This window comes from Pterocles gutturalis, unplaced genomic scaffold (genome assembly GCF_000699245.1).
Source record: "Pterocles gutturalis isolate BGI_N339 unplaced genomic scaffold, ASM69924v1 scaffold11575, whole genome shotgun sequence".
Classification (NCBI taxonomy): Eukaryota; Metazoa; Chordata; class Aves; order Pterocliformes; family Pteroclidae; genus Pterocles; species Pterocles gutturalis.
This window is the reverse complement of record NW_010138313.1, coordinates 26814-49738: the sequence shown is the minus strand read 5'-3', so window position 1 is coordinate 49738 and position 22925 is coordinate 26814. Positions and strand designations below refer to the sequence as shown.

At 49.5% G+C, this 22925-nt stretch overlaps 1 protein-coding gene across 1 annotated transcript; it reads right to left on the bottom strand.

Moving 5' to 3' along the window:
• Window positions 1–9281: 9281 nt before the first annotated feature.
• Window positions 9282–17278, bottom strand: LOC104468725 (chromosome unknown open reading frame, human C1orf95; the record flags this gene model as incomplete). The annotated part of the gene is made up of 3 exons (XM_010082956.1): window positions 9282–9422; window positions 12210–12218; window positions 17099–17278. Coding segments are annotated over 3 exons (224 nt in total), but the record flags the coding sequence as incomplete, so codon positions are not given.
• Between the last annotated feature and the right edge of the window lie 5647 nt (window positions 17279–22925).

Below are 22925 nucleotides of genomic sequence, written 5' to 3'. Positions count from 1 at the left end.
GTCCGGGATGTGCTCTCCCGGCCTTAAAAAATATAATTTTTTTCTTAGTTATTGGGAAGTGCAAAAAAGTTAAATAAATTTTTTTAAAAAACGCTGCAAATGCGGAAGGTGGGCAGGGCCCCGCTGTAGTATCTGTCGGTTTGGTTTGTGCTTTTCCCATGTGGTTTTAGGTCCATGGAAGCGGTCACACTCTGCTCCTGCAAGCAGCATGAGATGCCCAGGGATGCGCCCCGTCATTGTCACCCACCCCCATGGTGGGGCTGGGGATGCGGGTCTGCCACCTCCTGCGCCTCCAGCCCCTGACCCAGCACAGGCGATGGTCCCTGAGGCATGGGAGCTGTCTCACATGGCTCCGGCTTCTCTCCACGGAAAAAATGTGCTTCCACCCCTGAGCAGTCAGAGAGTGGAGGAGGCTCCCGATAAACCTCACCTGGGAGAGCGCTGGAGGAAATTCTGCAAAAGATGCACCTCTTGGGCCCGCCACCACATTCCAATGGTCCACTGCCTGCCTGGGGCTGATGCTTTGTTTGCTGGGACTTTGTGTCTTGTGCTGTTTGTTTGATGTGTATGAATAACATCAGTCCTGCAAAATCTGGGGTCAGCTCCCTTCCCATTGCCTGTTACCAGGGTGCTCAAACACACTTTCCGTCATGTAAAAAATTTGATTCTTGAAATCGCCTGGACAAAGGAGCACGAAGGGAAATAGAGGCACAAGATTTTTTTACTCCAACAGCCAACCAGAACCAGAAAGCAGAAAACAAGTAATTCAATTTCTAGAGACTGACCTCCCTGTCAGAAGGTGCTTTTGCTCCGAGATGTTTTAGATGCTGCTTTCCATGACGGGAATCTGGGGATTTTTCCTGCAGGCACACGCACACGCATACACACACACAGAGCTATTTATTTTGTCTCAGGTAAGGGAACATGAGAAGAAAAAGCAACATGAGTCTTTAGCAGCAAGGCAGAGAGATGTTACAAGTGTGGTTCCCCTTTGTAAAGGGTCTGTGGCTAAAAACCACCACCCCCTGCAGTGCTGCCAGTTCAGTATCATTTGCAAGTGCTACATTCACACTTCTTTTCTTTCATGGCTCCTAAAAATGTGAGGGGGGAAGGCAGCACCTGTGGGAAGGGCTCTGGGTGGGGGGTTTTTGGGGATGGGTTGGGAGGTTTTAGTAGACTACCCCTCCCTCTCTCCTCTTATTCATGCCTGAATTAATTATCAGCAAAAGTGACATTTCTGAAAAATAAAATGGGGTTTTTTGTGCTGCTGAGCAAAGATCTTTGCCTTGCTTTGGCTGGATGACCCTTGTGGGAAAAGGCCATCTGGCAGGCACAAGTTAGGGGTTTGGTGTTCCCTTGTGTCCCCCATCGCAGCTGGATGTGGGGCTGGCGCTCCCAAAATCTCCACAGGAGGCTCATCCTCTCGGCCGTGCTTGTGGCTCAGCAGGGCTCACCCCTCAGCAGCAGGGTTTCCCCAGTGCTGCATTTCCCATGGGACATGGCTTTGCAGGGAGGCTCCCAGTCCCTGCAGCTTACAAGGACATCAGCTTCTCCTGTCCCTGCAGGCACTGGTGCAGCAGAGAGGCTGAAGAGTCCCTGACTGTCCTGGCAGCAGCTATAAACATCAGTGTGTGACCGGCCTTCTCCTCAGCACAAACCCAAAACACAGCCTCTCACTAGCTACTGCGAGGAAAGTTAACTCTGTCCCAGCTGAAAGCAGGACAAGGGGGCTGGGCAGAGGTTTCAGGAGGGCAGGTTACAGCGTGCTGAGCGGGGAGCCTGCCAGGGCTCACACGGCATCTCTGCAGGGAGCCGCTGGCCACCACCGCCACCCCTGCCACCTCCTGCCCCAGCACTGCCCAGGCTGGCTGCTCAGCGGTGGGCGAGCCTCTGAATAAACAGAATTAAAGCCTGGAATTTGGCATTGATTTGGCCAGCCTGAGACCAAGACCCATCCCTTAGAAACCTGCAACCCTCTTTTCTTGTTGCTAGCAGCTCGGTGCCCGTTTGCACTGGCTGCCTGGAAGCCCATATCTGCTGTGGGTAACCTGCCCTGGGGGGCTTGGGAGCGGGGGGAGCAGAGCCAGGGGGCCAGGCTGGGCAAAGCAGGGGGTACGCAGCAGCCAGGGCCAGCAGAAACAGTTTTTCTAAAATTAGACATCCAGGAAATTTGTTTCCTAGAATGGATCTTTTCCATTTGGGGAAGAAACAGAAGAAGCCTTGGAGTCAGGCTTAGCCTCTAATTCTGCTTTGTCCTGCATTGGAGCAACTCATCAGGGCTGGAGGCAACTGAGGGTGCATCAGCATCTGACAGCTTCACACCTGCATCCCAGGATGGCTCCAGGCTCCAGGCAGGTGGCACAGCCCCACACAACACCTCCCCATGCACAGGCAGGAGCAGCATCATATTTGGCATGACCATGAGCAAGCCACTGCCACGCTGAGCCCTACTGTGCCAAAATTTTGGGTTGCTCATGTGCTGGTGGAAGGCGCATCTCTGGCATTAACTGACTTTTGTGGGCATCTTGGAGGGTTAGCCGGCAGAGCCAGCAGGCTGGCTGCATCCCCCCTGGGACATAAACACCTGGGAGTTTAAAGTATTAATGTTTGCAATAATGGTCGGTGGTGAAAAAGAACCAGAGTGTGTTGGTTTTGATGTGTGTTTACATGAAGGGGAACTCAGAGCCGCTTCCCTGGAGGGCTCAGCCTGGGGGTGGTTTTGTCCCCCCTGCTTTGCCCACCTCGGCAGGCGGGACTGAACGGGAAACGGCAGCAGACCGAGCACGTGTGTCAACCCAAGTCTCATTCCCAAGTTACTTAAGGATGTGGTGTGTGATGGCTTTTTTTAGCACACGGATGCTCTGGCTGCCACACCTGTGCTTCCTCTGGAGACACACTCAACAGGCCCTCGGCACAAGCGTACACTCCTGCCAGGCGTTCAGCTCCCATCCTTTTCCACAGGGCTGCGATTTTCCTTTGCAAACAAGCTCCAAAGGGGCCTGTAATTGTGAAATTAGCTTCTAGAATCAGTTGCTACCTGCTCATAGCTGCATTCAGATCTGAATGTGTATTTGGAGTGCATGACTTGGAGATTTTGGGATAGTACGTATATACCTTGCAATAACCCCCCTTTGCGTGGATATGACTTTTTTAAATGGTTGCTCAGGCCAGTTTGATCAGAATATAATTGAAATTATGCTTTTCTAAGTGACATGATACCCAGGCGGTGTATTTCCACGTCTCTGTGTTGCCACCGGTGAGAGGTGCCTGCAGGCAGACCCTGGCCCCCATTGGGGTGAGCTGCAGCCTGGGACTGACCACAGCCCTCCTGCTTTTGCCCCCTGGGTGTAACGGCAGCCGACAGCCTGAAATCTCCCAGATGGCCTCGTGCAAGGCACACCTGGTTGCACTGATTGCCCTGGATCACACATAAAGCCTCAGCTGTTCCTCATCAGTGTGGGAGGTGTTGGTATTGTGGGTTGCAGTTGTTTGTGGCTCTCAGCAAGTGCTGCTGGATGTCTCTCAGTGGTGTGTGGCAGCTCTGAAGAGGTGAGCCTGGTTGGAGGAGGGGGCCTGTGTTTCTGAGGGAGAGGGTGGAGTTAGAAAAAGCCTAGCTTGGGGGGCTGCAAGTGCAAAGGGAGGGTAATTTTCCAAGGGGTGCTGGAGAAAGGCAGAACAGGGCTGTGTTGAGCATTTTGAGCTCTTCAGGAGCTTGATGTTTGCTGGCTCCTGGCAAGGGCCAACATATTGTGGGGTAAGTGCCCCAGGAACCCACTGGTCACCCCATTCCCTGGGTTTCTGGGTGGTTGCTGTCTGGCTTTAAGGCTGTTCTGAGAACAGGGATTTGGGTGTCTGCTCCAGCAGAACTGCTGCTGCTGCTGCCCATTTGAGGAGTCAGCAGAAGCTGCAGGCTGTGCTCATGACCTCTTGCTTCTCCACCTCTTAACCTCTGAAACCCTTCTGGGTTTCTGCCTGCTGGTGCTAGAGCATTCCTCACCCTTGGATGAGGATAAAGCATGGAAGGTATTCCCCATGGCTTATATATCTCTGTTAAGGTCCAGGTTTTGAACTTTAATTTGTGTGATTTTTATTTATTTGTTTGTTTTCCCAGAAACCCAGGGCATGGGGTGACCTTCTGAAATGCTTGCATTAGCAGGGCTTTAAAGAAATATTTTCAAGACAATTACCCCAACATCCTTCTAGTGGATTTGCCACTTGATGGTGTGTCTGCATGGGTGTATTAATAGTATCATAACATTATACATCAGTTTTCATCCCAAAGAGCTTCACACATTGAGGGGTGAAGCCTAAATAGAAAGATATGGCAGGTGAAACAGGGCTTTCTGCCTTGCCTACCAGAAACGTCAAAGCCAGGGGGTGTGCAAAGATCCTTCTCACTGGTCTTGCACCGAATCTGAGTTTGGCCTCAGTGAAACCCCCCTGGATGGACCTGCTGCCCGGTTCGCCCTGTCAGGGAGGGAGCCCCCCTTCCCCAACCCGGCAGCGGCAGCTGGTGGTCGGTTCTGGGCTGCAGGGCATGCGAGGGACTATGCAGTCCCACTATAGCCCAGAGAGCTGTGCTCAAGGTTTACTCCTTGCAGCCTGCCGTCACTTTGATGGAGCAAGAGGCTGGCCCCTTCCCAGCAGGGCTGCAGGCACCTGGGGACAGCTGAAACCCGTCCTCTGTGAGCACTGCCTGGGATAGAAATGGGGTGATGGCTGCAGCCTGCGCTTTCCTGGGCAGCTGGGGAGCATGAGGTCTCCTGTGCAGAGGACAGGTGGCACTGGCCAAGCTGCCTCTGTAAAGCTGTATTTGCCAGGAGCGTCCTGCAGAGGGGAGGCATCCAGGCAGGGCCAGGCGAAGCGTGGCAGCCTGGAAGCTACCTGCGTGCCAGTGTTCGGGGTCAAAGCTGCTGGGTTGTGGACATTTGTGTGAATGAGCAATTGCTTAGAGGCTTTAGACCCCTGCTTGTCTTAAAAATGTCCGATGGAAGCCCTGTTAGGTCCAACTGGGATCTCCCATGTGCTTCCCCACCTGGAGTCGTTTTAAAGGGTTAAAACTGCAAAGAAAACCCAGGTGAGAAGGATTGCTGATAGGTTTGTGGACAGGGGAATGGCAGGGTGGCTTCACCCCCTCCCTTGTCTCTGTTTCAGAGGTGCAGGTAAGGCTCCTCACCAGCTCTCTGCTCCCCAGTAAGGCTCTGGGTCATTAATTCCTTATAAAAGCTGTGCCCCGGCCCCTGCCTCCTCGCCTCAGCAGATGTGAGCATGGGTTGGTGTCTACGGGATGCTCTGCATCCCCCAGCTGGTGGGAGGAGGAAAACGCATTTTGATTTAGGACTGGTGGGGTTTCTCCAGGCTGTGCAAAGAGACTCTGCATTTCCTTCCAGCTGTCCAGCAATAGAATATATTAACTAAAAAAAAAAAAAAAAAAAATCCACAGTATCAAAACAGAGCAAGTCACAATCCAACACTCGGTGATATAAATAGGCATACAAGTGGTCCTCTGGAACCCCTCAGTGCGGGCTCTGGCATGAAAATGAAAGGTGGGCTCACCATCGGGGTGCAAAGGGCACAGGTGGGCATGCACCCTTTCCCTCTTTCCTAGGGTGGAAAAACCCTGATACCATGGCCAAACCCAAGGAAAACTGACTCAAGCCACCAACAGACAACTTAGCCCCCTCCCAGCCCGTGGAGCAGTGCCTGCGTGTGTGGTAGGTGGGAAGGGGGGTGTGGGTGAGGCTGCTTGCAGTCTATTTGGGGGAGTGCTGCCATCACCTCCAGGCAGTGCCAGTAGAGGCCAGCCCCTGCTTTGATCCCAAGCCCCAATGTGACATCCCCTTTGATGGGATGCTAGTAGCATCCTTAGAGCTGGAAGAGGGATTGAGCTACCCTCACCTTGTTGGTCTGGGAGGATATGTGAAGCCTTCACATCCAACTGCACAGTTTTGGTGGAGGGGAAGGGTGGGTGAAAGGGAAGCAGGACTGATTTTTAGCCTGGCTCTAGTTAGGAATATGGGTGAGAAGGAAGGATGGCTCATGGGTGGGATTCACCGTAACTAACCTTGGCTCAGCTGGTGCCACTGTCACCTGGGGTTTTACAGCACCCTGGTCCCACGTGGGGGATGGAAATGCTGAGTGCCAGTTTGGAAAATAAATTGCAGTGCTGCCTGAAAACGTGTTGTGTGTGTGTGCTTGAAGCGAAGTCAACTAGAAAATACAGGGGTGTGTTATCAAGCTGGGGTTAGCAAGTGTGTGGGAGAAGCCATTGCTTTTTACTGGAGGAATATCAGGTCTAGCCAAGCTTATAGCTCTTCTTGTGTCTGGGCTTTAAATGCCAATGAACTCCTGGTGGTGTCTTGCAGAGGATGCAGTTTGGGTCAAGCAGTAATAAAATACATTCTGGCTGGAGTGTGTGTGTGCGTACGTGAACTGCAGGGTCATCCCAAAACGAACAGGAGGCAAGGCAAGGGTGGAATAAAACAGCTTCTTGAAGAAGAATGAGACAGTGACTTCAGTTTCCTGTCCACGGAGCTTGGCACAATACCTGCTGCGTCACAGCAAGACCACGACAAGGGGCGATTTCCAGCAGAATGGAAAGATCTTTAATAAAACATATGACAGTCGATGCTTGTAGGGAGGAACACGCGGCTTTGTGTCGGGAAGCGCAGGATGCGGCACAGGTGGAGGCTCCTCGCATGTCTGTCCATGTACCACGGCTGAGAGCGATGCTGACCCCCTGTGGCAAGCACGGTCGGGGGCAAAGGGCTGGGAGAGTGGGGGCTGTATGCCATAGCACCTTTTTATGGTAAGTATGGATTTGGCAACACCAATGAACTTGGAATAAAATGTTAATGTGCTCTGCATGGAAATGGTTGGGCTGACCCAGAACAAAACTGGTTCACGACTGGCCACAAATTTCAAAAAGACACTTGGTTTGCTTCCTACCTGCAGTTGCTTTCCACCGAGTAGTAAATCAGCTTTTCAGCCTTCTGGGTTCAAGTACCAAGAAACTATTTCATTAAAGCCTTTTTTTTAAAATTTTTTTTTTTTTTTTTTGAGAAACCTGGTTTTCACACTCAGGAGAGAGCAGCGGAAAATACTGTGTCACTGGCGGATGGGGGGGAAGCAACTGCGTTTATTCTTCGTTACCTACTATCACTCTTTAGCTGTAAAACTGGCATCAAAAACATCTATATTTATAAAGCAGATGATGATATCGGGATGACCTGGTGCCAGATGGAGTGGGGGGTGAGTTATCCAGTCCCGGTAGCAGTGGCTGTCCCAGAGGAGGTGGCATCCCTCTGTGGCGCCCCGGAAAGATGTGTAAAAGCGCTGGGTGATGAATTTGGCTCTAAAAAGAAAGACAAGCGTTGCTGATGGAGGATAGCTCCAAAGTAGCACGTGTGCTTCTGCCTTCACTGTGTGGTTCTTCTCACCGGCACATGGATTGTGGGCACCGTGCGCATACCTCTGGCTTGCTGCCGGCTTCCCCGCTGCAAGCTTCCTGGGAGCCCTTCAAGGGGACAGGCTCTGCCTGGTCTGTCCCTGGCCCTGTGACTATGAAGGCTCAAGATCCCATCTGTCCCCCCAGCTTCCCCAGCCCTTTCCTGCCGCTCAGATTCTGAGCTCACACCAGTGCAGCAAGGCATCCTGCATCCCAACCTGCCACGGAGAGACCTGAAACCAGGCTCGGGGTCTTGCTACTGCCTGAGAGCATGCTGCTGTTCACACCTGAGCTTGGGGTGCTTGTTTTAATCAGGACTATTGGAAAGTAGAGGTTTTTATCATCTTTCTAACTGCAGCAGGGCAGCTTTGGGGAAGATGCAATTTGGTGCTTGCTCCCCGATAGCAAGGCCAATCCATAAAGTTGCTCCTGTCCTAAAGCAGAGAGTGGGAAACTGTCTGGTGCTAACTAAAATCTATCCCCACAATAGGCAGACATAAGACTTTTTCTGCTCGGTGTCTATTTGACAGATTTCAGAGCTTCCGGAGTGGTGTGTTGGCTGTTTTCTTGGCTTCACCAATTTGATAGAAAGGTCAAATACAAGAAAAATTTTTATAGAACAAAACCTGAAAGTAAATACTAAAGCTTGGTTCTGTAATATCCATATGGTCCTGTAAGCCACAGACCCTCCCAGGGTGAGAGCAGCAGCCTGGTTTTGCCCTCTTTTGCCAGGGCTCCTCCCAGCAACTTTTTGGAGTGGAAAAGCAGCTGGGTGCTGCCAGCAGGTCCCCCCTGGCTGAGCTCCCCTTGCTCTGCTGAAACACCAGCTGGGATCCGAGGGATGCCCAGTTTAGCTCTGCACATCATGTGTTCAAATCACTATTTGGCAATGGGACATTCAACCGTGACTGCTACCATGCACCCAGTTAGCACCAGGCTGCCATCCTTGAGCTTTGGGCACTTACCCTGGGGAAGCGGAGCGGGGACGCTGCTTCGGTTGGGAGCACACGCCGCACTGTAAGGGCATCCATTTCCAAAGCACGGAGCTGCTGCCAGCCAAGCCCTTTGAGGGGAAAGGGAGGAAAACCTCTTTTTTGGCTCCCCCACTATTGTTTTACACTTCGCAGCTTTTGACAGCATGTGGCTGCACCCACCACCCCAGAGGCAAGGCGCTGCAGGGCACTGGTCCCATGCTGGGTAAAGTGTCCCCAGGGGTCAGTGGGAGGTCTGGTCTTCATGTGGTGCTAGCGGATGGAAGCAGGGGACAACCCCAGTCAGTTCAGCAGTACAATACGATTTACAGCAAGCACGTTTCTCAAGACATCTGCAAGGACAGAGCTTCATTGAGCATCATATATACACAGACAGCAGAGGAGGCTGGACTGAGCCCTCCACTACTGCAAAGCAGTCAAGGATGGACTCTTGAGGTGGGGGAAAAGTACCGCTGGTTTGCTTTTACATAATGTACATTTATCTGTTAATAGCTCCTTGGCATTTGATGTTCACAGCCGGTTTCCTTTAATGGTGAGCGCGAAAAGGAGGGAAAACATCTTCAGCTACTTCCCCCTGGGAGGAGAGGGAGAGCAGCATCTCCTGCTCCCCCAGCTCAGCCGCCTGCCCAGGTGCCACCTTTGCCAGAGGTGTTTCCTTCTCCTGGCACCCTCCTCCTCTTCATCAGCCTCCCATTGTGTGCTGGCCGGGACCAGTCCTAACCCACGCCGTGCCTGCCCCATCTCTGCAGCTCAGTGGGATCAGTGCAAGTCTCCGTCGGCTGCTCTGCACCTCCGCTCCGCTGGACAGGCAGGTGAACCGGGTTTGAACAGAAGGAAACAAAACAAAAGGAAGAAGAAGAAAGACAAAAAGTGATGAAAAGGTCCGTGGCCCACAGCTGCCAAAGGAAATGTCTCGCCGTGTTTCTCTGAACATACTCGTCCCAGCCACTACAGCTGCTGTGGGATCCCCTGTTCCTTGTAGCCTGTGAGGAGGGAGGGGAAGGGAACATGATTAGCGTTAATTCCTAACGAGGACTCTCAGCGAGGCTCAAACCAGCCATGAGCCCGCTGTACCAGGAGTGGCAAACCACACAGGAAAATAGGGGGGCAGGCTCAGCCCGGCGAGCCGCCCTGCCTTGCTTTAGCCAACGTCTGCCCCATGCACCCATGGGGTGCAGCTGCTTTCCTGGGCACGGGGATGTGGATGCTTGAAGAGGTTCTAAAGGTGCAGTAGGTACCTGCAGCCCCTGACTCCAGTACAGTCCAATAACCTAAAACCTACATGGAAATATTGTATTTTCTGCCTAAATTATTTTGCATCGAAGTGTGTTTTACTGCAGTATAGGGGAAGTTGTGGATGCCCTATCCCTGGAGGTGTTCAAGGCCAGGCTGGATGAGGCTTTGAGCAACTTGGTCTAGTAGAAGGTGTCCCTGCCCACAGCAGGGGGTTGGAACTCAATGATCTTTAACATGCCTTCCAACCCAAACCATTCTGGGGTTCTATGAAATTTATGTCCTTATATACTGCCCCAGAGACACTGCTGCTCCCAAGAGCTGACCTGGCAGCTTGCTGGTTGCTCATCTGACACGCTCACATCTCTACTTGTGTTCTACATCTGAACCTTGGCCTTCCAGAGGACAGCCAGCTAGGAGGAGGCTGGTTTCTTCTACCCACCTTTTAGTTGCCATGCTGGCTTTTGCTAACAGAGTTTGCCAGAAGCAACCAATTTGCTTCTGGTACCTGCCCAGGTTCCACCTTTGGGTAGGTTGAACAAAGATCTCTTGGAGGAGAAGGGGGACACCTTTAATCACAGACTGACATGTCAGAGTTCAAACACAGACTTTGGGATGTCTCTGTGGGCCCTCCCCCTAATGATGGTCTCACTGCCTTGTTATGCACTTGGTTTGCTCCAGCCCAATAGAATTACAGGTGCTTTTGCCAAGGCTCACCAGCTGTCTGGTGGGACTGGAGAAAATGGAGCTTTATTTGCTATCCTGTGCATAGTGGTCAAGGAAGGCTGCAAATCCCATAGGGGAAGGCTCCTTCCCCTGGGGAGCTAGGCCAGGGAAGGGCAATAGGAGAGCACCCACAGCTCTTGTGCTGACAGAGGATAGCAAGAAAAATACTGTTGTTTTTAACACTTTCCTAGGTGGCTGCAATGACTCTCACCAGACGTTTTACCTGCTTTCTTTTTAAGAGAAGCTGGGATTGTTGCTATGATAGTATCAATGAAAAGATCTCATTTTTAAAGAAGCAAACAAATTGTCCTTACCTGCACTGCCTGCAATAGTGAAGAACTTCCAGCTAGAAACCTTTTAAAAATCTGGAGGGTTTTTTTCTTTGTTTGAATAATGTAAGTTGCCTGTCATTTTTGTTTTGAATTTCAAATAAGTCTGAAATTTCACATCTCAGAAGAACATTTAACTCTTCAAACACTTTTCCACTGATGCTTTTTAGTATTTCTTTCCAGCCCTTATGTCAAGCTTTTTAAGTCCCTTAAAAAAGCTGAACACACAATACCAGCAGGTGCCACAGCCCCTACCTTTAAGGGACTTTTTGCTGAGCTAAGAATTGGTCCCAGCAAGTGAATTTTGCTGTACTTTGGAAAAATCCACACATTCACCCAGCCTTAGCAGCCTGGGTCTCCTGCTGCTAAATGAGCACAAGGAATAGAGGAGGCGATTAACGACACTTATCAGCGTGGATCACCCTGCACCACACTGCTGCCCATTGTGTGCAGTTGAACAGAAAGACTCTCACCTCTTTCAAACAGCTTTTTCTAGGAGGGGGGAAATGATGATTTCTTATGCATTGATGTTCTAAGTGTGAGTCAGCTCTGAAGGCTAGATGAGCTGGTTGGAAACCTGTAATATGGGCTTGTCTACAGCCTCGGTTTGATTTGTTTAGAGAGCACAGTGAAAAATAAAAACCAACCACATGGACCCAGAGAGTTGGGGCATGCCATAAATCCTTAGCTGAAGTAAGCAAGCTAGGTTATGCTTACAGTAACTTGCTTCTGTAGCCATGCCTTTTATTAAGAAATAATAGAAACCTTTCAGTGCTGCTATCAGTTTTGAAACTGGCTGGAAGCCAGTTACAGTGGCCGAGCCTGTGTGTCTCTTTACGTGACCAAAGTAAGCCAAAATATGACCTGTCCTGTGCTAAACTTATTCATTAAAATACTTCAGACTTAACTTATTGAATAGTTTATATATAAAAATAGCTATTGCATTTCTTGCACAGGAATAGCTGTTCCGTTTGAAGCAGCTTTACGTTAGCACACCTGCAATAGAGGTAAGGGTGCTGTTCTGTAAAGCAGACAGCTCTGGGGTCAGATTAAGTTGGGCTGAGGACCTGTGCACAAAATCACTGATTTAATCAATTTTCTTTGAAATTGCACTTCTTCTGTAAACCATTTCAAGGAAGATTCAGGCAAAAAGAAACCAGTCTGTGCACAGGCTGTCCTACGGGGACTGGGTCCGTGCAGAGGGTGGATGCTTTGGGTGTTCTCGAGGCTGAAATGGGTCCCTGCCCTGCACCGGGGGCATTGCAATGCTGGGTGGGGAACATGTCCCCAGGGCTGTGCAGCCACAGGACAGACACAGAGACAGGCAGACACACACGCATGTACGGGCACACGGCTGGGAGCGGGCAGCGCCGGCCAAAGCGAATCCCACACGGCTTGTCCCAGCCCAGCGCTGGCTGCCCTCTGTGGGGAGCGGCCGCGGGGTGAGAGGAGGAGGAGGAGGAAGAACAGAAACAAACTTACCTTGTGAGACTTTGATGGTGAACAAAAGGAGGCAAAGGAACATGAAAGAAAGAGAGAGGGAAAAATGTAACTGTAGACGATATATCTAAACACATGGAGAACCAGTAAAGAACAGATAAATTGGGGCCGCAGAGTAAACGGAGGACAGCTGCTCCACCATCAGACATTCACACCAGGGCTAAACATTATTTGAAATCCTTGTACTTGAAGTGGATCGTTTCATCTGGGGCTCTTGTTTAAAGAGGATGGGGGAATCCTCAGCTGCTTTCCAGCTCACCGACCCTGAGTCGGATGGGCTGGATGGACGAACACCTCTGAGCGACGCTCCCACAGACCCCTTCCCCTGTGACATTGCTATTTCACAGGTTTGACCAAAGGAGAAGTGCTGATGGAAGCCAGCAAAAAAAAAAAGTCACAGCACACCGGACAGTGCATGGCATGCCGTTCATGGTCCGAGAGCTGGGAAAATGATACCTGATGGCTTTTTGTCAGTTTTGCTGCTGGGTTTGTTTGTGCCCACAGATAACTCACAACCACAGCATCCCTCAGCCCCGCTGGGTGCTGCAAACCATGGGGGTATTTAACAGTCCTACAATATTTTAAGAACTTCCCTACTACAGCATTTGGGAGGCAACTGCAAGACAAGGGTATTTTAACTACTTTCCTCAGGCATAGTTTGGGGGATGGCTCTATTTAGATTTAAAAAGACACCACAGTAAGTCTAAGCAGGCAATTTGTCCATAGAATTTCCTTTGTTTCATGAAGGGTTACCAGCTGTTTTACCAGGTGTTGTTCTCTTCCAAGTCTCTCAAGCACTTTCTGCTCCCTTTCCTTCCCAGGGCAGCGGTGTTCCCTGCCCTAGCAGGGGCCCTGCAGAGAAGAGAGGCTCGGTGATGCTTCCCAAAATCCCTCGTAGCTCAAGCGTACAGTAGCCACGCAATCATCTGCTGCTGCTTCTGGCAAGGCCTGAGCGCTGTAATTAGCAAAGGAGTGACAAGTGGACAGCATGATTACAGGTAACTTCTTACTGCTGGCTGGCAATCAGCCCCTGAGGGTCGGCTGCCAGCCGCAGAAGCCGGGGGTGCAGCAGGAGCCCCCATCCTGTGAAACCACAAGCCTTTGCTCCTTCCCAGGCTAATTCAGAGGCCAGAAGCCGAGTGAGGGCTTCCTTCAGAAACCAGGCTGGATTTCTTGGCTGAGTTCATTAGAGGCAAAATAATGCCTGGACAAACAGTCCCTGACTTCTGTCCCCTATGCCACCTTAGTGTGACATTACTATACTGATTTGTCTGGTGTTTCTGTTAAGAAATGGCACAAAACCCTTCTATAATGTGCTCCGAGCAGGCGGGGAGTTCCTGGAAAGGCCGTTCCTCTGCGTTCGTTCTGCACGATGCAGCTAATGAAGGGGTGTGCTGTGTGGGCTGGGGACAAGGTGTGCCTTTAGCAGAGGGAAACTTGCCCAGAAAGCCTTAGGAGGCTCATTTTCCAGTTGGCCTTGGACAGCTAATTAGCTCTGTGCTTCGTCCCTGCAGCCCTGACGAGGGGTTTGAGGAGGGCACAGCGCGGCAGCGCTGCCCAGCCACCACCAAGGGCAGCTGGATGTTTGCAGCAGGAAGGGGAGAGTCCAGATTATCTTTTTTACAAAAGAATTAACCGCGTCCTTTTTATCTACCTTTGCGTTCAGGCAGTAGGTAGAGCTAAGGATGGTTCCCAAAGCCATATGTCTGCTTAAAGAAGATATCGGTGGTGTTTAATGGGACCAGCTGGCAATTCATTTAAATTAGCAGAGAAAATGCCCCATGCCATTGTGCTGCCAAAAGTACTTAAGTGTGACAGCAAAACTGCATTCAATTAATCTTCCTTCTGGGATATATCCTGCCAAAGGGCACCATATAGGAGATGAGGGCAGGACAGGACCAGCTAATGTCCTGCAGGCTCTGCTCCTACCTGCCTGTGCAGAGTTTGTTCCCTCCCTGGCTACATGCACCTGTGACTCATCGCAGCCACCACGTCCTTTCTCTGAAAAACAACTTGTTCCCTAGCGTGTATCTATGCAGTTGATTAATCCTTCCTTAGTGTCTTGGACTTGTCCCTTCCGAGCAGCATTCATTTATTTTTTCAGACTGTTTCTTCGATTTGCTTGGATCCGGACGCTGCCCTCGTTGTCCCTGCCATCCTTGCAGCCACCGATGGTGCGGTGCTGGCAGGTCCCTTCTCCAGTCCATCGTCAAGCCTTGAATGAAAATACTGAACAGAGCTGGATTCAGGAGGGACCTTTCAATACACCAATCCTTAGATCTCTGCAGTTTGGGAAAATGGCCTATAATGCTTCTCCTTTTACCTTCATTAAAGACAATATGACATTGTGTCCCCTTGGAGAAGGCTCCTGCAGGGCTCCCCTTTAATGGATGAAAATTTGCACTAGAAGGGGAAAAACTGCTACAAGCCTCATTAAGTCCCATCCAGCTCTCTACCAGCAAATAGACAGGCCCTGATCCAGGGAGTGAGGCACTCATCCCTCTGGGAAAGCTGGAGCCGAGTCCCCCAGCCCCGGCTGCTTCTCACCCTCCTCCTGCCGCTGGCCCCCATCAGCTTAGACACCACCCCCTCTGCCCTGCCTTTAGCCCATGAAAATCGTAAGGCAGCCTTATGGTGAAGCATGGAGACAGACATTTCACTGTGACAAAGACTAGAGGGTGTGCAGTCGTTTTAGGTTTTTTTTAACTCTTCCCCACCTAAATGCAGATTTGAGTTGCAACAGTGTAAAATTTCTGTCCAGTGCATCAAATTGTTTCTGCTTGCATGCAAACAAACCCAAACCAAAGCAAGTGTTTGTAAATTAAGTGTCTTATTTCTTGTATTTAAAAATTGTTTTAAGTTTTGGCTATTTTTTTTTTTTAAATGAAAACAAAACACGAAAAACCAAACCACTTTTAGGTCTGACAGTGCTGTTTGATCCAGCTGGGAGCAATTGATCACTTCTCTTCAGAGAACAGCTGCTTTATTTAGCCATTATTTTCTCTGCATTGTAAGTAAACTTAAAATGCAGCTATTTATTTATACAAGAAACTGCCAAGGGCTGCAACTTGTCAGATTATACACAGCTGGCTAACATAAGACACATTGACTCCTTTTACCCTTCTCTGCTGCCACCAAAGGGTCCGGGATGAGATGCTGTTGCTGTGCTCAGGGACCTCTGGGCTCCAGCATCCCCATCTCAGACTTTCCTGAGCCCCAGCCCCTCTACTTAGAGGACAGACATGAACAGGACTGTGGAGAAAAGCAAGTCACGGTTTCAGCTGTGGCTGTAAAGCTGGATGGATGTTTTCCTGCCTCTCCCCACAACAGCAGAACTGGGTCTGGCCAGACAGCGAACCCCACACAGAGGCTGTCCAGCAGAGGAATAGCAGAAGAGCGTATGATTATGAACACGTAATTATGGGATTACACATAAATTGAGCATGTTCTTAAAGACACATCACATGTACACCGATTCACAATTCATCCCCAGAAATAACTTGGGCTACCCCTGCTGTGTGGGTACAACTGAGATGAAACTTGGCAGGTGGTTTGCAGGGAAAAACGAAGGGCAATGCTGCCTTCATCCTGAGGAAAACCTTTTGCTTCACTTATGTTAACGTTTTCAGTATCCATCATTTGCCCTGCATGGGGATTGCCCTTAACTCACCCTGTAAATTGAAACTGTCTCAGAAATTAGCAAGTGGTTGGTGAGAGGGTTTAACCCCTGGGTTTGGCTGATGAAGACATACCCTGGTTTCTTGCTGTTTTTTTTCAATTTTATCCATTTAATCTTTAGGCAGGTGCCTGGCAATTTCCTGAGATCCTCTCTCCTCCTCTGTCATGCAGCCACAGATGTCACCAACAGAAGTGGAATCCCTTCAAACTGAAAAAGCAAAAGCTGCTGGTAAGATATTCTCTGGGAGAAGCGCTTGCTTTGGGAACTGCTTGCCCTGCCAGCCTGAAGGATCTCAGACCTGCTTGGTTTGGGACAATGCCCACCGGCCTCTGCCAGCCTTTGGAAAGGCAGTGAGGTCCTGCAGACACAATCAGGAGCGTGAGTTGTGAGGTGAGGCTGTCATCTTTATTCTCTATGTTATGCTACAGGTGCAAAATAATACTCCATCATTGAAAAAAGTCTTTAGTGGATAGAAGTTACAGAGCTTGTATTTGAGCTACAGATAAAGTTACAGAGCTTGTATAAACTGGTAATACATAGTTGACTAACTGGGTGACCTAAATTATGTATGTTTTAAAAAAGTTCCTCTTTTCTCCCCTTGGACTAATGTTTCAGAGTCTCCCTAAAGGGTGTAGGGGAAATCCTTCCAGGAGTAGCTAAACAGCCTTCTTCAGCCTATGAACTCTGTAAAACATTTACAAAAGCCTTTGGGTAAATGGATTCTGGGGAGGCAGGAGAGTCTGGGAGAGTCCTTGGGGCATTTCTGGGGACAGCTGGCATCGTGTGGTCCCTGGGAGCAGACCCAGCCTCACGGGAAGGTCCTGCTAACCAGAGAGATGCAGCTCTGGGATGGAGACAGGGCTTTCTCATTCAAACACACACATGGATGCAACCAGGGCAGAAAGGGCTCCAGACAGCAGAGTTCACAATGCTGGGGGGCCTCACCTCTTCCTCTACTTACATAAAGGGGAAAGGAAGATCCTAACCCACATGGTGGGATGGGAGACTCTTCCAGATGTGTCACAGGGCCCATCCCAACTGCCTCCCAGCAATTCCTCTGCCTACTCTGTTTCTCATGGACTTGCAGAGCCCATCCTGTGGCTCTTCTTCCCTACAGCCCAGTCTGATGGCTGGGACCCAGCAGCACAGCCCCGGAGGGGGGAAGTCAGGTGGGTGAGTGCACTGTACTTACTTGCAAGAATGACCATGTCCATCCCCCAAAATATGCTCATAATCCAGCCAACCATCACAATCGCTGTCAGGATCTGAATGAGAGCCGCGGCAATGTTCAGCCAGAAGACACAACACATGTGCCTGTCGGGGAGGTCGGTCCGGGCTCCGCACAGCACGGTGAAAGCAGATACAAATGTTCCTAGGGAGAGAACAGCAACAAAACACCCAGTGAAAGCTACAGCTTTGTGCCAAATTCTTTCCCTTAGTCCCACTTCTCACAGCATCCCACTTCTTGTGCTCCCACTGCAATGCTGAGAAGCTGGAAACACTTTACAAGAGGACAAATGGAGGCACAGCCATATCTCTCTCAAACACACTACACTGAATTACACTGGTATGTATACTTGAAAACCAGGACAGAAAAAAACACACTTTGGGTTTTGGCTGCTTCCCCCCCACCCAACAGTAACCACTCATGCGCTGTAGGCAGTTTACAAGGGAGCGCTGTGTGTCTGTGGAAATACCAGTCTACCTTTTTTCTGCCTGGTGGCTCTCTCTTGGGGAGAATATTTACTCCACAGAAGCTGTAAAACGAAAAATTGCACTTGGAGTTAGAGCAGGACTGGATCTAGAAAGCTGTAGGGTTCTGGCATGTCTGGTGGTCTGTTACTGTTCACCACTACTGCTCCAGAAGGGGCACACACACAAAGGGGATGCTAATGAGGCACTGCATCTTTGCACAATGCTTTACCCACTCGGAAACTGTTATCCGAGAGCATGTTTTAATAAAGCAGAAGCAGCTAAACCAGTGCTGGAGCCAGGCGACCTGGTCTTGCAGCCCTTGGCTCCACTTCAGACCAACTTACAAAACTTGCAAAAACCCTTCAGGCTTCCTAAAACAATTCAGATGAAGGATCTCACTGATGTATGACAGTTGAAGCTGGAGGAAAAAAACTACACCCCAGCAGCCTTTACAAAAACTCTTCCTGAATTTACAACATCAGACAAGCTTGATCGTTTATTTGCAGCTGATGTCCTCTGCCCATGGCTAGCCAAAACCTGCAGCTCAGGAAAGCTCATCTGTCCCCCAACCAATCTCCAGAAATACACAGCACTGGCAAAGAGCAGAAGAAGATGCTTCTGACCCCTATAATGTCCGAGCTGTTGGCTGGGAGATTCAGTCATTTGATCTAAGTATGCATTTCAATGCCTCTTGTAATTATGAATTGTCTTTCGGGTTTTTAAATACAAATACAGCTTTGCCAAAGCATGTACAAGGGTGTAATATGGATGGTACTGGGTAATGTAGTTCTGTGAAATGCTTTTCTTGATGAGTGCCTGGAATTAAAAATCCTGCAGCATGATGTCTGGTGATTTCTATAAAAATTGCCCTTCTCCCTTTCAAAGGATGGAAGTCTGCAAGAGAGCTGTAACAAGTGAGGGAATGAGCTCCTCTCTGATGCCCAAAAGTGCCTTGCTGCACTCGGGGGAAGAAGGGAGTCCCTTGGTTTGGCTGAAGGTGGGGAGGAAACGCTTGGTTTACACCCTTCCAGAAGAGCTCACCAGACAGAGAGAGCAGAAGGATCTGGTTAGCAGCAAAACACCATTTCATCCTGCACTGCTAGGGTGGTGGAAGAGGAGAATCTTTTCCATTGCTGCCTCTTCTTTGGCGGGTCACAAGAACAGGCAGCTAAGATGCTGAAACGCTGGGGAAGGCTGGCTACAGCCTATTTTTAATCTCCCCATCCTCTGCAGGCTTCAACTCCAGCATCTTCCTAACACTCCACCAGCTCCTAAAACCCCACTCGTCTTCCTGTCGCTGGCTCCATCGGTTTCATACTCCCACCCACTCCCTTTGCCGCACGCCAAAGCCGAGCGCAGAGCAGCCGTGGAGCGGCACCATGGCAGAGGAGAGTGGGTGAGGGCTGCTGGGCGGTGGGATGCAGCCCGACGGCAGAGCATCACCAGCACAAAGAGAGAAAGCATCTCCTCCCATGTGAGAAATGCCCTCCCCAGGCTTCGTCCTCTGACTGCTTGGCTTCCACAGGCAGGGCTTTACCCCCGATCCACCGAAACAACACGTCTGCGCAGAGGAAAAGGGGAAATAATTGTAAACCCAAAGAGTGTTGTCTAGATCTCCCTGTTGCTTGTTAAAAGAAAGGCTGGCTTTTGCTCTGTGGCTTTGTCTTCCATGTCTTTTGTGTCCTCCATGTGAGATTACGTGAGATCTCTGCCCTGCTTCACCTACTTTTTTTTTCCCTGGTAGTTTCTCCAAAGCAGAAGGAAGCCTGGACTACTCCCCCATGCTTCCTGAAACTGTTGTCTGCAAAGTTACACCACAGCACTCTCTGAGATTAAATATGGATCGAGGCAAGCTCAGAGACTGGGTGTTTACGTTTTCCCATCAGGATGCAAAATCTTGCCAAATAGAAATGCATGTCTCTATTTAAAATTAAAATCTTCCCCTCTTGCCTCACCTTTAACTCTTCCAAGATGTGTTACAAAAAAGGTTGTAAATGAGCAATAATTCTTAGGCTACAGCTTCAAATTCTTCCAGTGAAGCTTTTAAGATTTTTACATCATCAGAGTGAGGTGCTGAATTAGCTAATTAATCCCCTACACACCACAGTGACTAAGCTAATGTCTAGTCCCATTCAGAAGGGAACAGAGCAGACAAAACAGTTAAGTATCCCTCTCTAAACAGGGAATTGATACAGAAACTAGGATTAAAATCTCATGAACCTTGGCTTCTGCTTCCCTCTCAAGGCCACTTGCCTGCTCACGGGAGACAATTCATTTTCCAGTGCCAGTGCATTTTCTTTATTAATTATGATTAGCTAATCCTTGGGCGGTTGGTGGAATTTTTAAATACAAGATTTGAGACATGCCAGCAGACGTAAGATGGAAGTATTTTTTCTCTAGTTCACATATGCTTGAAAACGTGAAACAAAAGAAAGAGTCTTAAATGGATTTGTCAAGGTAGATGATATCCCCTTAAGAAACCATCGTAGTTGCACATTTCCGAATATGGAAGCGTTTGCATCTGGAGGCAGAGAAGTGGAGAGGAGGAGGAGGAAGGCAAGCAAGCTGTATCTGCTGATCGCGCCTGGCTCTTAACCGCTTCTCTTCCTGACCGAGCACCCAGACACTTGAATGCCTATAGCCTAGCAATCGTAAACTCGGTATGCAAACTGCAGCTGGGATTATGTTGGCCAAATAAATCAGCTGTCCCAAAAAGTCTCAGGCTGTGACTGTAACCAGCAAACACAAACTGCTAACGTTGCAAGGAGATGTAAACTAAAAGCCCCTACAGCTATGGCAGCATAACATAAGTAAATTACATCAAACATTGCTTACATCTTCCCAACTAAAAATACCCCAAACACAGTGAAATCTCAAATTACTTTAAATTGTGAATTAATACAATTAATTTTAATTTGGGGACAGAGGGGAGGCAGTGGAGAGAAGATGTCCTGTGCTGTCTAACGAGTCTGTTTGTTCAGCTTCATGGGGCATCAGGGCCCATGGCAACCACCTGGCTGAGCCACGCAGCCCACCAGGCACCCAGAGCCAGCACGGACCAGCGGCTGGGCAAGGGACGGCTGGGGGCTGAGGTCCTGAGGTCTGCCCTTCCGGAGCGGCTCTGGGGCAGGGGGCAAAGTGTGATGTGCAGCGAGGTTGGGAGGGGATGGGAAGCAAAGCTTGCTCTTTCAACTCATCTCATCTCGCTTGGGGCAGTGTCAGCCAGCCAGGGCACCGCACGTCATTTTCAGGAAGGGAAGAAAGCCTCTGGGAGCCTGTGTTTGCTTTCACTGTCAGCAGAATTGGGGTATTTTTAGATTACACCAGTAAATATGGAAGGCTTTTTGTTTTCAACAGTTTAACCCATCGAACACAAAGGGGATGTGGTATTTGTAGGACAACACCATAAAGGGAGAGACAAAGGAGGGGTTTTGCCCTTTCTTTCCTCTCCAGTCCGTTATCACACAGGATGAAGTCTTCTCTCCAGTTTCCACTGGTACCCTGCAGCCATAGCCTCCCCAAGAGCATCACCTGCCACTTCCTGGCCTCACAGAGTATGCCCAAATAGTATGAGAGAGGAACAGTTTTGTTTTTTTTTCTTAAAGGAAAAACTCACACTTCCCACTGACTACCACATGTCTGAAACATCACAGCAGAAAACATCCCTGCTGCAAGGAAATCGCCGCTGCCCTGTTACAGGTGGGGGAACAGCAGAAGCCCAAGTTACTGCAGTCAGGGGCAGCAGGCAGAACACCTGCTGCTGGTTATGGTCTCTGCCCAACAAAAGCCTGGAGCCAGGGAGGGGCTGGGAAACACCCCTCCCTCTTCCCCCAAGCCTGGAGGTTATTTAAGATGTTCCCCTAGAGTCCTGGGAATAAATAAGGCAATGGGATGGTGCCCCCTTTCTAGCTTCCAGAGGGGAAAAGCAGGAGTGTGTCATGATGCTAGAGCACAGCTGCAGGTAAGCACATGCAAAGATGGGAAGGAGAGGGGGATTAAATTTGAGGTGTCTGTGGGAGCATGGGAGGCTGTTGGATTGATGGTGGGAGATGTAGTTAATGAGTGTGTGTTGTGTGGGGATGTGATGTAGCTGTATTGTCTCAGGGGAGTGCTCTGTGTGGGGACACATCTGATGTGCCTTTGAATTTTTTAAGTAAAATGATTATTAGCTGTCATTAAACAGTGTTGGCAGGTATTTGAGGCAGATGTTGTGGATGTGCTGAAAATTCATAAGATGTGCTAGTTCTTGCTTGTTTTAGTCACAAAAATTGTGCAAGAAGGGTAATAAAGATTGCACTTGTTTCCTCAGTATTACAATGGACCTGGTATCTATTGACCAAGATCTCCTTTGGGTCTTAAGCATCGTGAATTTGTTTTTATACTCTGCTTGGAATGGTAAGGAGTTGTTTCAGTTGTGGAGGCCTTTCATCCTTGGTCTCAATCCATATGCTAAAATGCAGTCCTTTGGATTATGATCAGTGAAAGAGAACTACTGGACCAGCTTTTTTCTGTTCAGAGAGTTTTAGAAGAGCGCTTGATGTACCTGTGCGTGAACCACTGGGGCTCTTGCAGTTTGCAAGTATAGAGCCCTTGTCGGGGTTTCCACTGTGCCTCTTCTTCTCACAGCCTCCTCAGAGAGCTGTGATTATGGACAGCAGGGGGCATGCAGCAAATCTCTTGGGTTTGTAGCAAAAGTGTGGAGGCTGGAGGGTGTCTTTGTGAGGAAGCTAACCATCCTCAAGTGCCTGGGTGTAGCTCTGTGGACAGATGTGCTTCTCCAGTCAGTAGGTGATACTTTTTTTTTTTAAATATAAAGAACATAGAGAGGGCAAGACTGCAACACAAGGCTGCAGCATCAGCAAGGTGTAGGTGTCCTACCCAAGAGAACATGCAACCCGAGAGTTGGTGGCATCTTCTGCCTCCTTCCCCCTGTAGCTCATTTCAGCCATGGAAGTAAGACACAACTCAGTGCAACTACCTGGTTTTCTTCTAGAAGTAAAGGTGGTTTAGACCAACATGTTAAAAGCTTGGTTTTTAGGCTCAAGTTTGATTAAACAGCCATTGTCAAGTTTTCTTCCCCTTTCCAGTATCTGCACAGACTAAAGCTTAGCCCTGTCTCAAACACAGTGCAAGGGGGCTGGGGCAAGTGGGTGGCTTTAATGATTTGAGGGGAAAGCAGAGCAGGAGCAGTGGACAGGGTAGAAAACAGGAGGCTTGCTTGGTCCCAGGCAGCAGCTCTTGGAATCAAAAATCTGAATCCCATGTGCAGAGGCTGGGTGTAACAAGCACTGCTGCAAGGGCAGGGGGGGACATCCATGATGTGC